Source organism: Lepidochelys kempii, chromosome 3 (assembly GCF_965140265.1).
Source record: "Lepidochelys kempii isolate rLepKem1 chromosome 3, rLepKem1.hap2, whole genome shotgun sequence".
NCBI lineage: Eukaryota > Metazoa > Chordata > Testudines > Cheloniidae > Lepidochelys > Lepidochelys kempii.
This window is the reverse complement of record NC_133258.1, coordinates 17,572,866-17,588,352: the sequence shown is the minus strand read 5'-3', so window position 1 is coordinate 17,588,352 and position 15,487 is coordinate 17,572,866. Positions and strand designations below refer to the sequence as shown.

Genomic DNA, 15,487 nt, shown 5'->3' with positions numbered 1-15,487 from the left:
ATGACCTGAGCTATGGCTTGCTTCCCACACAGGGCAAGGTGGCTTTGGAAGATTATGATGCTTCAGAGTATGACCCTCTCTTCCTGAATACACATCCCACCTATTTGAAGGTACAGCCGAGTGCTGCTTTTTGGCTTTAGGTACACCCTCTGATCAAGAAAAGTCTAATGGCTAATGAGGCAGCCAGCGCATGCTGTTACTGATTTGTTGCTCTTAGGGTTGGTGATACTCAAGATGGTCATTCAGTTTGGCTCAGGGTGTTTCCACTTGCATTAGTTTACAAAACTGGGTCCCAGTCCTGCTGCCGTTGAAGTCAAGGAGAATTTGACAGTTGATTTTAGTGGAAGCAGGAGAGCAATTCCCTGTTCCTTCCATACTAAACTCAGTAGTCAGCTGGGTGAGTTTAAATAGGTTATTTAAGGTTATTTTTTTATGGTACTCAAATTTACAAAGGTCACCTGGGCTAAAGTCTTTTGATTAAGGCTTGGTGTGTCTCACAGTAGGCTAGGCATGTTTTGTACGTAATACTGAATCTTGTTGGGCTGACTTGCTGGATGAATAATCCTACATTTCATGTGGCTTGTTTCTGGTGGGAATTTAATTTCCTAGAGAAAGCCTGATTGCTCCAGATGTAGTTGACTGTAGCCTACAGATATGGATACTGTTAGTGGGTCCAATAGCAGCACCCCCATTTCTAATGCTTTGGGCAGCCTGTAAAGACTCTGCCATACTTGTGTACAGCACCTGGAACATGGGAGAGGTAATGAGAGGGTGCTTAGCGCAGGAGACTGAGGCTTTGTCTGTCTTCTCAATTTGCCATGGCATTGCTGGGTTGCTTAACACCTCTGAAAAACAGGTTATTAACTGGTTTGTGTCTCAGTTTCCCATCCATAAAGTAGAGCTAATGACACCTCCCTACTCACAGGGTGTTTTGAGATGTAACTTTTGTCTGTGCCACTCCAAACCCCTCAAATTAAAGTGCTTCTCTTGGTGCCAGGGTATGAAATACTGCATTTATTACAGGTGTCAACTCCACCTTTACACGATCCGCTGTTAAAAGAGGTACAAGGAAGATTTCTTGAGGGTGGGCTTATCCAGCAATGTGAGACAGGTACTTAATATCATCCCTATTCTTCAATTCGCGGAAGCGTTTCACACACTGACGAGAGCCATTCTGGCTAGCAGTAGTGCTGCTGTTCACATTCGGTATTGTTCAACTCCCCACAGGAAGAATATACTCAGCCAAAGAAATGAACGACCTATATAAGGCAAAGTTGCCATTGCTTCCTTTAGGCCGGCAAACGATGGATGCCGCTGAGTGGCTGAAAATACCCCCAGGATACATAGAAAGTGAGATTCATCAGAGGAAGAGGTAAAGTCCAACAAATCTGCTGAGTGACAATAAAAGAACCCCCAGCCCTGTCTGGTCATAGAGCAAAGTACTTGGAAGGGCAAATTCAGGTGGTTTTACTGGAGGAGTCTGCTTATTTCTGTATGTTTTGTGTGAATTTAGTGCTGGTGAAAGGGGCTGGATTGCCTCCTGGAGAAGTAAGGGGTGTGTGAATCTACATAACAAGTGTGGCGTGGGAACAGCAGGGTTCTCCATATGGCCCCACCTGGCAGCGCTGAACCAGAGATGGGTTATGCTGAGTCATTTCTTACATTGCTCTGGGCCAGGCCTGGAGGCCAACCCTACAATTTAGCCTCTTCAGGATAGCGGAGGATGCACAGTCAGATGAGGATTTCATCTGGATGTGTCTGAAAGCTCTTAAAAGAACTAGAGTTTTGCTGCTGTGACTAGCGTCAGGCCTCCGTGAGCAAAGCAAAGCGTCTGATTTACAGCTGCTCACTCAGCTTGTTTTACATTTGATCATTATGTTGACAGTTTTGAGGTTTTTGCTTCTGGCACCCCCCATCCCCAACCATGCATTGTCCCTTGTGTCCCCAGTGAGGGTATCCTGCACTAACAGACTACATCACAGAGCCAGGAGGCTTTAAGAATATATCACAGGCACTCTAGGAAAAGCATCAGTTACGCTTAAAATGCCATAAGCGGGGAGATGGTTTAAAGTTCAGCTGATAAGTGTCTTTGTAGTGAAAGATGCAAAACAAAGAGAATTATTACAGTTCAACTATAATCCGTTGAAAACTTTGTAATGGGTGCACGTGCTGGCCAAAGCAAATAATGCTAACCCTGAGCGGGAGGAGGTGTGGAACCTGGGTGTCCTCTAGGATTCTAGCTCAGGCTGCAGAAGGGTGTTGAGATACTAGGAGGTGGATGCCAACTTCATCATGCCACAGTTTAGTGCTCCCAGTCTGTGGGCTGGGAATCAGTACAGAGTCTTCCATGGGCTGGCAGAGCATGGGAGGAGCCTTGTGCTGGAGAAGGGAGTGGATCAGCACAGCTGCTGAGATATGTGGAAAAGGAAGTTTTTAGGAAGGGTTCTGACTCAGTTCTTGAAGCTCCCTCTTGGTGCTGGTTCACCACAGGCCTCTTAAGGAAAGACCTGCCCCTTATGTGCAATGATAGCAAAGCTGAACCAAGTGAGAGGTTTTATTCCTGGTCTCTGTGTGGGTCTGCATGGGCAACCTTTAGGACAATGGCTTCCCCCACCCTCTTTGGGCTGGAGCCCCTCCCTGTGTGACACTCTCATGTAGGCTCAGCCCTTGCTGCATCTCACTTGATTGGTTTCTGCGCTGTTTGCTTTCCACTCCTCACTTTTTCTGCCTTCTCCCCAGTTCTCTGCCACCCATCCCTTCTTCCCTCCTCACTTCCTTTGATTTAGGGATAGTGTCACCTTCCTCTGGCCATAGAGACTTGGGTACTGGGCTGGGCAGCACAGCACTTCTCCCATCAGTTCACGCTCTCGGTCCTATGGGCTGTTACTGTACCTACGCCTTATTCCAGCATCCTGTTTAGAAAGAATGTGTGGGTAGTGGCAGGTTCATTCACTGTATCCAATTTTCCTGTTAAGAGAACATTTACCAGAATGACTCAGTGCAGTAAATAGCTGGAGCAGAAGCACTGTTGATCTGGAGCACAAAGCACTGTTGATTTGGAGCAATCATTTGTATGTGACAAAATGTTAATGGCTGTTACCAATCTGATTTCTGTTAAAGGCGAAGTGTGAAGAGAAACCATAATGCTGGCACCATGGACTTCAAGGCCTGGGCTGACCGCACGTGTCCTCCCACCCTTTGGAAAGAGGAGATGTATATCTACTAGAAAGTTAGATTTGGGATGTGTGCCCAGGAACTTCTGCAAAGGAACTGACCACTTGCCAGTTATCTTGATGAAATGCAATAAAACCGTGTTGCTAACCATTCCTTTCTGAAGTGCCAATTGCATAACAGTACAGAACCCAAAAAAATGCAAAATACTCTGCGCTACGTGGATTTCCAGCCCCAGTAACCATACTGTACAGACGAAAAATCTGAGAAAGGTAAAATGGCAGGAGCTTCATTTTAAAATGTCACTGCATAGAGACAGATGACAATGCTAAAACACTGAAGTTTATTGCAATGCTGTGAAACGTTTGCATTGAAAAGAGAAATAAATCACCAACATTTTCCCTACCTTCCCAGCCATTATATAGCCTGTCTTTTTAACAATCCCAGAGACTGCCTAACTACACAGACAACAAGCAAGACAGGAAAAAACATTTCTAGAATCTGCACATTACTACATAAGGTGGTCTGTTACGACTCCTGGTCTGATTTACTTCAGATATCAAAATGTGCAGTGAAAACGTGTTAGGGAAAGCAGGTCCCTGGGTTGTCCTTTTCATGACCTTGAAGGAGATCAACATTCACTTACTAGTTCCAGATCTTGTTTATTTTTCAGAAGGCCAGAACTCTGAGGATGGGGCACCTTGAGAACCTCAAAAACAAATCCCCTGTCTGAATAACGAGCAACTCAAAGTGCCCCTGGCCAGCCATCCTCAGTTTGATGGGGGACAGGTAACTGTAGCTTCTGTAGTAGTTAAACAACATTCTCAAGGAACTGTTTGAACTGGTATTTACTTCACTGTTAAAACTTTGTAAGTGAAAACAAACATATGCGTCTGAAGTATAAAATAAAGTTTGCTTACTAATATCACGCCACTTTTGAAAGACTTTCTGCTGGACACTTATAAGGTGCACAAACTGAGATGACTTTTAGCAACAAATGGTCCTAGAAAGATTGAGTTATCCACCACCAGGCATGGAAATAGAAGGCACATATTTCTGGAAGACCAGTACTTACAATTCCAGCTGTATTCACTTCTGCCAATATTCTACAAATTGAATAGTTTCAAAACCTTTAAAATATTGGGCCATTACCCCTGTCTCACTAGGGGTAGGCTGCAATTAAATACAAAATGCAAAGGTTTGGCAATCACACCTTATTTTCTCACAACAAAATGCTGTCCCCTTAAGATGTATAAAACAAACATGATTCCCATCAATTAGATAGACACAATCTCTCAAAAGCTGCCAAGATTTTTTTTTTATTATTTAGGACTAGAAAAATTGAACCACAGAAAACTGTTAAAACTTAAGTCTGACTTAAAAACTTAGGTCTGACTTAAGTCCAGCAAAGAAAGGGTATTCAGGCTGGTAATCAGGTTTGAAACTCTGTTAGGCATTATTAGGTATTGTAGCACCTGTGGGATACAAATTCATTCATTGTCTGGAATTGAATGCAATGCTTAAAGGTCCACAAGGCAAATTCAGGATGCAATAACATGGTTACTATTTGTCAAACACTTTGAAAAACAAACCCCCTTTTACCAGTCCTGATTTTCATGTGGGGAGGAAGATTTTGCTTGCAACAAATTTCAGTTCTACAAACCCCTACTGGACTAGCAGTTCCCATGGCAAACAAAATTTACATTTTAATAGTCTTTCCTTGAATTTAGTCCTTGTAAGTTACTTTCCATTATTTCCCATTCACCTGTACAATAAAATATATTTTTTTAAAATCAATATGCATCAGTAAATATATGTAGACAAATTACATTAATAAACTTATATTTTTCACTCTGTATGTACATGTTGGCAATGACAAAGCATTAAGATACACATCCCACGGAGATCTGCAAAACCAAGTAATTTTACACAAATAATTTAGGAAAATTAAAAGTTGAAAAATATTCTTCCACATTATTGTAGGTCACACACAGTATTTAAAATAAATCATTTTTTCTACTTACTCTTTTTAACCACATTGTCTCTGCCAGAAGTGATTAATACAACCGAACCAGAAAGAAAAATCAAGTTGCAATTTCTTATTCAGTGCAGAACTGTTTCAAGTAAAGAACTGCATTTGATTTTTTTTTTTTTTATAGAACATACAGCATTTTAGAGCCTCCGCAAATGCGAAGGCTTCAGCATTTAATCCCTATAATTAACACCCTGAGAAGGGAATATTCCAGTGGATATCACTTTTCAGATTTCAAATGGAATGATTCTAGCCTTCAACTAAACCATTCCTCAGTCTATACTAAGTGGTAACATTATATATACATACATTTTGATGCCAAAATACTATTTAATACTTTTTATGGCCCTGAAAACAGAAACATTGGCATCTGAACACAACAAAAATGTCGATATTAATAATAAAAAAAAGGCACTGAGCTACAGTATCTTATATACAGTAAATTTTGCATTTGCATAGATCACCAGCAATTTAAGACTCAGCAAAGAAATCATATACAACGGATAATTAGGAAGAGTGATGATGCAACAGGAATTCTTGCTCAGTAACTGGCTTGGAGCGATGAATGAGTTGTAAAATGCTTTCAGCTCTGGTGGAGGTGGCCAAGCTGTCAGCTTTGTCTTTTAAAATAAAAATATTTTCTTAAAGGAGTGTTTTCTGCTCAAAGAGCTGCAAATCAAAGCGGACCCAAACCTCCCCGGTTGGAACCTCATGCAGCAGTAAACGTTTAGTTGCAGGTCCCTTGCTCTCCTGTTCTGTTCTGATTTTTGCTACTGGAACTTCAGTACGACCCAAGAAATCTGTTGAACAAATGTAAGTGAACAGCATTAGCTATAAATCTTAGATTAGAAAACCTGAGCAAACAAGGCAAGCACTAACATTAGACAAGCATTTAGAATGGCTTAATAGCTCTATGTAATATAAAGAGAAATGGACACCTATCACAGATGTCAGAGCTGAGAAGGACTTCTTGGATCATCATCTAGTGCTCAAGAGTTTCTCAAAGTGCCTAGTGCACTTTCCTTGGAATCCCCTAGCCATGACTACTTCCCATAGTAGACTAGATTAGTTTAGATTACCTCATGTTCTGGGAGCCCCTAAGCCTAGGACTGCCAGAAGCTGGGACTGGAAAACAGGGTATGGATCACTTGATAATTGCCCTGTTCTGTTCAATCCCTCTGATGTATCTGGCACTGGCCACTGTTGGAGACAGAATATTGAGCTAGATGGACCATTGGTCTGACCCAATATGGCCATTCTTACGTTCTTATGTTAGGCAATTCAGTTGTTCCCATTACTGTTAATGTATTTATCATATAAAGCTTGAATTTTTATGGGTGTAGTAACTCCCAGTCATAGGAAGTAAGAGAACGATACTAAAGAGTAACACCTCAGCAAGCACAAGCCTACTGCTCAGCCAGTATAACCATCCTGCACAACTTAGAAGATGAAAGGGACTTTTTGCTAGATAAGAGTTCTAGAAGCACAGAGCTAAAAAATATTAGAAGTGATACTTTCCACTTATGTCTTTGATCTAAGGATCTCAAAATGCTTCACAAACATCAGTTCATTTCTAATACCATCCCTTTCAAATACAAATATTCTCATTTTACAAATGGAGACAGAAGCTAAGTGACTTACCCTAGTTTTCACAATGAATCAGTTGCCGTGCCAAGAAGAAAACCAAGGGGTTTAACTGCCTTAACTCAGCCACTTTTAATTAGATTTATGTATTTTATTCTCTCCATGAGGAATGATGATTCTGAACAACAGTCCTACAGGTGTGTTTACAAGGATACAGCTTTCATCCTGACAATCTCATGCATACTGCTATAGTACACAGTAGTACCGCATGTATAAAAATAAGGTTCTACCTTGAAATGTCACTGGGAGGTCCCCTGTTTATTGTGAGTTAATGATTTCCATATCAAATGTGCTCAGCTTACAGGTAAAAAAAATGGTTTTTGTAACTGCCAGGTCTGCCAATGTAACCTGGGATCTGAGACTCAAGCTGACTTCTTTCCCATGCATCACAACCAGCAATGAAGGGAACACATTCTGCCTTCAGTGACACTTCTGCAGCCCCATTTTCCTCCAGGGACTTAGACAGGTGTAACAGACTGAAAAGAAACACTTCTGTTGCTGATGGACAAGACCGAATAGAATCCAGCTTGATCACCCAGAGTTGTGTTGACTTTGCAGGGCTAACATACCTACTGAGTAAGAAAGTGTCTTTTTCTCAGAGTGGGACCACATGTTAAGCCCTTGTGGCTATTTGGGAGGAAAACATGCAGCACAATCAAAATGATCAGAGAATTCTCCATGTCCTGAAAATATGTTTATACCTACCATCAGGTGAGAACTGATCCCGGTCAAACATGGTGATACACAGCACATCCTGATAAAGGTCCTTAATAAAGAACTGACAATTGAAGTTCCACTTAGGGTTCAAAGTGTCCTGCAGCGTCCTGGTTGAATAGCTCTGCGATCCCATGCTGATTTCACAATACGGATTGCTTTTCCCTAAGCATAGGACAAATGGTGAAATGCTTTTCCCTAAGCAGATCTAGTACTGAAGAGTCTTTATTAATAGGAACACACAAAAGAGCCAGACCACAGCCAAGGCGCTCTCACGTTTCTCTTGTTCTTCATCTTATTCTTCAAAGTAAAAGTCTTCCTCAGAGGCTGGATTTACACAAATGTACAGCCCAATACAAAAACCTCTCACCTATTGTGACTGCTCTTTGAAGGTGCATTCTGCGCTGCCATCCCAAAAGCTTGGATTAGGCAACAACTTATTCACTAGTACAGCAGAAAGATGTCACCCCATTGCATCCCTGAGAGCCACCCCTGTCACTGAAATCTGCACTTTTGCCTGACTCAATGAACTCTTAACCCGCCTCTCTGAATGTACTAGCCTTCCACCCCTAAATTATTACCATTAGGTTTACAGGCTTTCAGCTCTGTAGCTTCAATCACATGTACCATCAAGCGTCCTATCCCTGAGCTCTTCTGTGAGCGTGCTGGAAAAGAAAATCAGAATTAATAAACAGCTTGACAGTACAAATAAAACTGGCAACAATATTACTTTAATTTGTCCCATTTGGAACAAGTGATGTAGTCAGTTGATATGTAGAGACCCCTTCTATTAATACACGAGTTACACACTCAGCCATGCAATAGCACCTACACTCCCAGTCAAGAGTTAATCATTTGGAAGAGGGACATTAGCTCAACCACCTTGGAAGCTGCTTCCTCAAGAGAAGACTCTGAAATCCTTCCAGGCACACGAGAGCACTGCACCCTTTTAGGCCAGTGCCCACATTTTGTACCTTGATAAGCTTTTTCCCGTTTCTTCTTCTCAGTTTCAATATACTGCTCTGATGCTCCTTTGATCTTCTGGACCCAGGCCGTCCTGTGAAAATTAATCCCTGCAGAGTCACTTTGGAGCCAAGAATCTTGCTTGTTATTCCAGCAACACTTAATAAATCTCACGGTCTTTAATTCAAGTCACATTTTTTTGTTCCCTTCTTTTGAGATGAGCTGATCTGAGGTCTCCTTGACCACAAGGATCCCACCATCATCTATTCATTTGATGTAAAATTATGGCTAACTGTAAATGGATACATCCAGGAACAAAGACTGTAGCCAGTCCTTACAGGACGGGGGCTCTGTCCTGGGAAGCAGCGACTCTGAAAAAGATTTAGGGGTTGTAGCAGATAATCAGCTGAACATGACCTCCCAGTGTGACATGGCCAAAAAAGCTCATGTGATCCTGAGATGCATAAACAGGAATCTCAAGCACAAGTAGAGAGGTTATTTTACCTCTGTATTTGGCACTGGTGCGACTGCTGCTGGAATAGTGGTGCCCACAATTCAAGAAGGATGTTGATAAATTGGAAGGGGTTCAGAGAAGAGCCATGAGAACAATTATGAGACTGGAGAACCTGCTTCATAGTGATATACCAGTTAGATTGAGCTCTTGGAGTCTAACAAAGCGAAGGTTAGACTGTGCTCCCTCCTTTATGGGCTTTGTGAAGGTGCCTCTGTGGCCATCTTTGGAGTAAGGGGACCTAGCAAAGGCTTGGTCCATTGCCCCCAACTACCATGGGAAATCGTCAGAAAAATGGTCTCTTGCCTACCCGACACAGCCCAGAGCAGTGGCATCAGCCCTCTCCTTAGCTGGTATGTGTGCTCTGGTACTGGTATGTGGGGTGTGTAGAGATGAGTGGCGTGAATCTCATGGAGGCTGAGAATTTTGCAATCGGTTTTATGGAGAACAATGTTTTTAGTGTAATTTAAACCTTCTCCAAAGGGTCTCAGTTTTATGCAATATGTTGGTCTAGACAAAGAGAAGCCTGTGCTAATTATGCATCAGGAAAAGGACATGACCTAAAAATTAGACTGGCACATGTGGGTAGCCTATACATGGGATATTACACACAAAACCACTATGTTAAAAAAACGTTATTAAGATTGCAAAGTCAAGCACTCAAGAGTTAGGAAATGCCACAGTTAGGGTTGCTTGTGCACCCTTAGGTCAGTCCCCTTGTTTGTCTACTCTACATTATGATACGGTCTTTAACTTTTTGATCACATACTACTTTTTCCTCAGGACCTCTAACTTTTGAGTGGTTGACATTGCATCCTTAACAATTTTCTTTTAACATTATTTTTGTGTTTAATTTCCTAGGTTTTGAAAAAAGCAAACTGAAAAAAATGAATTCCATTAGCTGGCATCATATTGATACATGGGTCATCAGTAGGGTTGAAACCTTTAGATCCATCACACACGCCTCTTCCACTTCAGCTAATGGCGTTACGGATAGCAGTAATAAGTTGTCATCCTCTGTGTGGAACAGCACTAGAGGGAATTGGACACACACTGCCAGTGGGTTACACAGATATTTGCTGACAGCAGAGATATGGTGAGATTCAGGGATTTTGGGTTCCATTCCAGGCTCTAGAAGGGAGTGTGCTCTTGTGGGCACAGATTCTTCTACCTACTCTGCAAAGCTTGACCCCTTCTGTCCCATCCCCCCTCAAACCTGTCTGTTAGAGGGCAACCCCAGCCTAGATCATGCTCCTGTAGCAGACCACCTCAGTTTCCCTTCTTCAGAGTCCCCACTAACTCCACACCAGGGTCTCTTGCCTCAAGAATACCCCTCCTAGTGGCTAGTTTATTACAAAACATTGATTGCACAAACAATCCAAAACGTAGGTCCCAAAACATAGTTCATGTAGCACCACAGTGCAAGTGGTCTATCAAATACACCTCATCCATTGACCTAACAAATACCATATCCCAGTGTCTTCTGCCACACCCAGACTCTGTCCATCCTCTTCTGTCCCTCAGCCAGGACAGACACCCCAGCCCTTCCAACTGGAGTGCAACCCTCCTCTTCCCAGAGCAAACCCCACAGCCTTTCTGGTGGGAGATCATCCTCACCAGGGAAGCACCCCTTACTCCCCCTGGCTCTCTCACTGTTTCCCCAGCTCCAGCTCTCCAGGTAAGGAGATGCCAGCGGATAAGTGACTTTGCTGCTCCTCTGCCTTCAGCCCTCTCTGGCCCTCAGCTTCGGCTCTCCAGCTTAGACATCAGGAGGCACCTCCCTCTGCTGCTGTGACTTTCAGTCCCTTTCAGCCCTCTGGATCTGGGAAGTCAGCCAGCGAACCCCTCTTGCTGCTCTCCTGCCTTCTCCCAGAAACCAACTACTGGTTCCTTCAGGGTCCTCTCAATAATCCTGGTATTTGTCAACTCTCACCTGCCCCTTTTCCTGGCTGATTCCTGCTGTCTCTGCCTCCAACTTACTAAATCTTCTCCCCATAGAGCAAAGGTGACCTTATTTAAGCCCAGTTAGGAGACAGCTAATACATCACACTTCCTCTTAAATGGTCAGTGTCACTCCGTGACTCTGTCCTTGTCCCAGTCCTGTCTTTTCTCCACCCTTAGATCCTTGTCCCAGTCTCATTCTCCTTCCTTCCTGAGTCCCAGTCTCACTCCTGAGGCTTCTGATCCCTGTCCGAGTCTTCTGACCCAGCCAGTCCTCCTCATCCAACCTCAGTCCTCCTCCCTCCAGCTTCTTGTTCCAGTCTCTTTGCCAAGTGAAAATGCTTCCCCATTATGAACTGCTAGCTCATATTAAATACTCAGTGGGATCATGGAACAAGCCGATTATCCTTTGAGACACCAGCCTTCCAGCAGACAAAAATGTAGCTAAGAAGAGCTGATGGCTTATTACAAAGACCCCCCCTCCTACACCAGCTTGTAACTCCACTGACTTCAAAGCAGTTCATCCTGATTTAGACTAGTATGATGAGGGCAAAACAGGCTCTCTCTGTGTACTTGCAGGTGAGAAAATTATTTACAAGTCCACTGTGTGTTCTGAGTCCAGAAGGAAACCCCCTGAATTGACAGACAAATCTTTACAGACTTGGTAGGGAGCCAGCTCTTGGCTGAACGCTCACCATGGATCTTATCTAACACCCAGTGAGTCAACAGAAAGTTTCCCCATGCCTTCAGCTTGTCCATGTGTGTCTGAAGTGAGTTCTGCACGGTGTAAGCACTCCCACATTAGTGTACAGAGGAGTAATCTGGTAGAAGTTCTGCTGCCCTTAAACTGCAACAAGCCACTGGAGTGTCTGGCTTAAACACATTTTTCTTCCACCCACCGAGGTCCCAAAAGGCTCAGCATGTCTGGTACTCACCTCTCATTAATATTGTCTGTTTTTAGCGTGTAGACTCTGTCAATGTGGGAGATATGGAAAACTGGATCATCACTCGAAGGGTCGGTTGGCAATTTCACTAGGACTTCATTAAGGAAAAGAGGCTGAAAGACATACAGGAAAGTCAAACTTCGCTGTGGCAAACTCACTGTGATGATAAGCAGAAACAAAACTATGATATTTAAATACATCTTCTTTTGCTAAAGAAAGTGAACACCCCTCTCAGGACACCAGAAAAACAGAGAGATCAATATTTAAAGATTTTAGAAACTCTTTCTAGGACTAAGAGATAAACCAGCAAATACAGGGCTAAAACACACTCTTGGCTACCTAAGAAAACTGCTTTATGAAAAGGAAAGAGCTGTATAAGCAGTGAAACAGCATGGATGAATGCAAGACTGGGAAACAGGAGTTCCTGCTTTTTACTCCCAACTTTATCACAGACTTAGTGTGTGGCTTTGAGCAAACCACTTAACCTCTCAGCATCTTAGGTTTCCTCCATCAGAAAATGAGCGTACTTGCCTACCCCCTTCAGGAGCACTGTGAGCACTCATTGGGAAGCATTCAGGGGTTGGACCCAGAGGCCCACATTTTCAAGTACAGGGGACTAAAGTTAGGCTCACAAGTCAACATTTAGGGTTCTAAACAAGTGGCCTAATTTTCAAAACCACTGAGCACCATGCACCTTGTCCTCAAAAATCAGTGAATGAATGAATATTAATGTGGATTTAAGAGCCTCACCTCAGGTTCCTGTTTCTGACCAGATTGGCCAGAGTACTGTGGAGGTACTTGACTATGAAGCAGAGAGAGGATTTTATAAAATTGATGCAAGGAGGGCTCTCTCTTCAGCATACTCACATTTCCTGAATAGGGGTTGTGTGTCCACTGAGAGAAAATCCCCACATAGTCAACGTTCAGTCCCAATGACTGAAAATTACACCCAATACAGTCGAGACTGTGCAATACTCAGTACAACCGTGAATAATCAAGCAGCACTAGATAATGTATCACCACAGAGAGAGAGAGAGAACAGGATTCCTATTAAGAGATCAAGAACTACTAATTTGCTTTTTAATTCACTCACCATTTTATACATTTTGAACTGAGAGTGGGACTTGGGGCTGAACAGTTTATCTGACCCTGAAGAAACAAACTGCTTGACCATGTAGGTAAGGAGCAGGAAGTCATTGAAGAGGAAGCCATATAGTTCCTTATTGCTCTTTGTTTTATAGAGCTTGCCGCTGTGCAGGAGCTTTCGGGGTCCCAGGCAGTTTGTAATGGAGTTGAAAATCGGTTGCTAAGAGAGATATAATCAATATGTGAGTAGCAGCAGCAGCTGGATATTATGTACATCGTTTTCTGATTGTCTTCGGAGTGATTATTGGTTATGACCCTCAAAATCCTACCTTCTTTGTTTAATGCAGGCAGAATTCTTGTGTATTTCCCCCAGTAGTTTATAGTACATGGGAAAGAATCCTAGCAAGTCTTAAGAGAAGTCAACTTCCCTATAATCTGTAGTGGTTTCAGCCCTATTCTCAACGAAAAACATTAGTTTAGGGCTTTAAGACCACAAATTCAGGAGTCTGACTGGGCTGGTGAGCTGAAACTTTTCCCTAGTGGCTGCCATCTTGTGCTCGAGAATTAAGTTTAAAAATAGTTTCTAGGCTCTTACTGTTGTGAAGAAAAACTTCAAAAATGTGGACAAAGAGTAATACCACATAGGAACATCTGCCTCAGTTTGCTGGCAGCTTAAGCAAAATCTGAAGAGTGGGAAATTGCTTCAGTTAATATTAACTGAAGTTTAATGGTACAAGTTTAAAGCGTCAGCAATTTCACTGCTGCTCAAAGCAGGCAAGAAAGGTGAGGGATAATCATATTATGGATATTCACACAATCTAGTGAGTGGCATCTCCCTTTGAGATCACAAGTGGGTAGAGCTCAGGTGATGTTAGCTGACAGAACATGCTACCACCACTTATTTTTTCCTACCTGGTTTCTGTGTAAATTAACTTTAAAAGGCTCTACATTACACCCCTATCTATGCCAGCCACCCAAGCACTAGCTAAGCCAGTTACCTCAGCAAGTCCTTCACACTGTACATGGGACTGTATCCACTCCAGCCTGTCTGAGTTCTCTTTCTCACGCACGCCTTCATTAACTTGAGAACACAGCTCCTCTGCGCGTTCCAAGGCAAGCTTGAGATTACTGTGATCTGGGTGGTTTTCTGGGGTATTCTCCAGAATCTGGTTGGGATCAGAAGGGAGGAAACAGAAACAGACAGAGATAAAACCCAGGTAAGGATAGGCGCCAGATGTGATACACTTATAAGGAAATCCTTATTACATAACAATGCTTTCTCTGTTTTGCAACCGCAGTTATACTGATACCAAAATCAAATTTAAAATGCTACAAGATTCAGAATTTTACAAACCCAGGATACTCACGCTCTTTATGAGCAGAGGGTAGCGTGTAATTCTCTGCATAGGTTTCAGCAGGAAGCTGGAGAGTGGCATTCCTTTACAGCGAGGGTCAGAGGCTAGTTTCTATGGTGTAATCCAGAGACATTGCATTACTGATCAAGAAATAAAAGTAACTATTTGCATCACTGCACTGAACAGTGCCTAATGGAATGAATCTTCCCAGTTACTGCAAGAAATCCTAGAGCCGATCTAGGTGAAAAATCACAGTGCATTTACATTTAGAACCAATGGCAAAGAATGATAGAACTGTCATTCTACTGAGGGTATGTCTACTCTACACTTCAATTAAAAACCTGCGTCTGGCCCATTCCAGCTGACTCGGGGTCCCAGGGCTTGGGCTAAGGGGCTCTTTAATTGAGGTGTAGATGTTCAGGCTCGGGCTGGAGCCCAGGCTCTAGGACCATGCGAGGTGGGAGGGTCCCAGAACTAGGACTGCAGCCTGAGCCTGAACGTTTACACTGCAATTAAACAGCAGCACAGTCCCCGCCCCATGAGCTCCAGTCAGCTGCCACAAGCCTGCCACTGGTGGTTAATTTCAGTGTAGACAAACCTGAGACATTCTGCCAACATAAGCCAGGAAAGTGAAGTTCCTGTAGTCACCAAAACCCTATAATTTAAAGCTGACTTCGTTTTTATTTTACATAAGGATCCAGGAGAGTTTGTTTAAAAAAAAAAAAAACCTAAACTCTGTGTCAAATGTTTTGGTATTTTCCCCTTCGCTGCTGATTGTCCTTCATCAAAGACAACTCATCAGTAGAGCTGCAGGAGCAGTTCCTTACTCTTCGTTATTTTATGTAATGTTATGCTCTCTGTTAGCCTCATGGTGCATGTCTCACTTTTGTGAAGTCCTTGCACCTATAGTAATCACACAGTCCAAAACAGAACAATCCAGCAACAGCTCATTGATTTTGCCAGTTATACGGGGTGTTTAAAAGCCTTGCAGTCCAAATCAATCAACTCCAACCTCTTTTTTAGCATGAATCGTGAAAAAAAGGCAAACACAAGCACTGTAACTTTGAAGGTGCAGCAACTATGCTGGATTAATGTAAAGCAGTGAAATGGAAAATGGAATAAAACA

The 15,487-nt window shown here is 42.8% G+C and overlaps 2 protein-coding genes across 18 annotated transcripts in view; one reads left to right on the top strand and one right to left on the bottom strand.

Annotated features, from left to right (window-relative positions):
• FAM228B (family with sequence similarity 228 member B) overlaps positions 1 to 4,968 on the top strand; it is a 28,581-nt gene extending 23,613 nt beyond the window's left edge. For 4 of the 7 annotated variants that reach the window (XR_012157904.1, XR_012157901.1, XR_012157905.1 and 1 more), the window contains one exon: positions 33 to 103. Coding sequence is in view for 2 of the 7 variants with exons in the window: in XM_073335834.1 (XP_073191935.1) it covers positions 33 to 110; positions 1,024 to 1,111; positions 1,228 to 1,372; positions 3,121 to 3,226 (417 nt within the window). In the remaining 5 variants the exon portion in view is untranslated. Of the gene's footprint in view, positions 1 to 32; positions 111 to 1,023; positions 1,112 to 1,227; positions 1,373 to 3,120 lie in introns of those variants that run through there. The other 3 variants (XM_073335834.1, XM_073335835.1, XR_012157902.1) reach the window with 3 other exon arrangements.
• The window catches only part of ITSN2 (intersectin 2), a 122,054-nt gene continuing 110,058 nt past the window's right edge, over positions 3,492 to 15,487 (bottom strand). For 10 of the 11 annotated variants that reach the window (XM_073335823.1, XM_073335822.1, XM_073335829.1 and 7 more), the window contains 8 exons: positions 14,374 to 14,472; positions 14,005 to 14,172; positions 13,014 to 13,226; positions 11,912 to 12,033; positions 8,536 to 8,618; positions 8,143 to 8,226; positions 7,553 to 7,726; positions 3,492 to 6,003 (listed from right to left, as the gene is read on the bottom strand). In XM_073335823.1, the coding sequence (XP_073191924.1) occupies positions 5,846 to 6,003; positions 7,553 to 7,726; positions 8,143 to 8,226; positions 8,536 to 8,618; positions 11,912 to 12,033; positions 13,014 to 13,226; positions 14,005 to 14,172; positions 14,374 to 14,472 (1,101 nt within the window). In that variant the 3' untranslated portion in view covers positions 3,492 to 5,845. Of the gene's footprint in view, positions 6,004 to 7,552; positions 7,727 to 8,142; positions 8,227 to 8,535; positions 8,619 to 11,911; positions 12,034 to 13,013; positions 13,227 to 14,004; positions 14,173 to 14,373; positions 14,473 to 15,487 lie in introns of those variants that run through there. The other variant, XM_073335831.1, reaches the window with a different exon arrangement.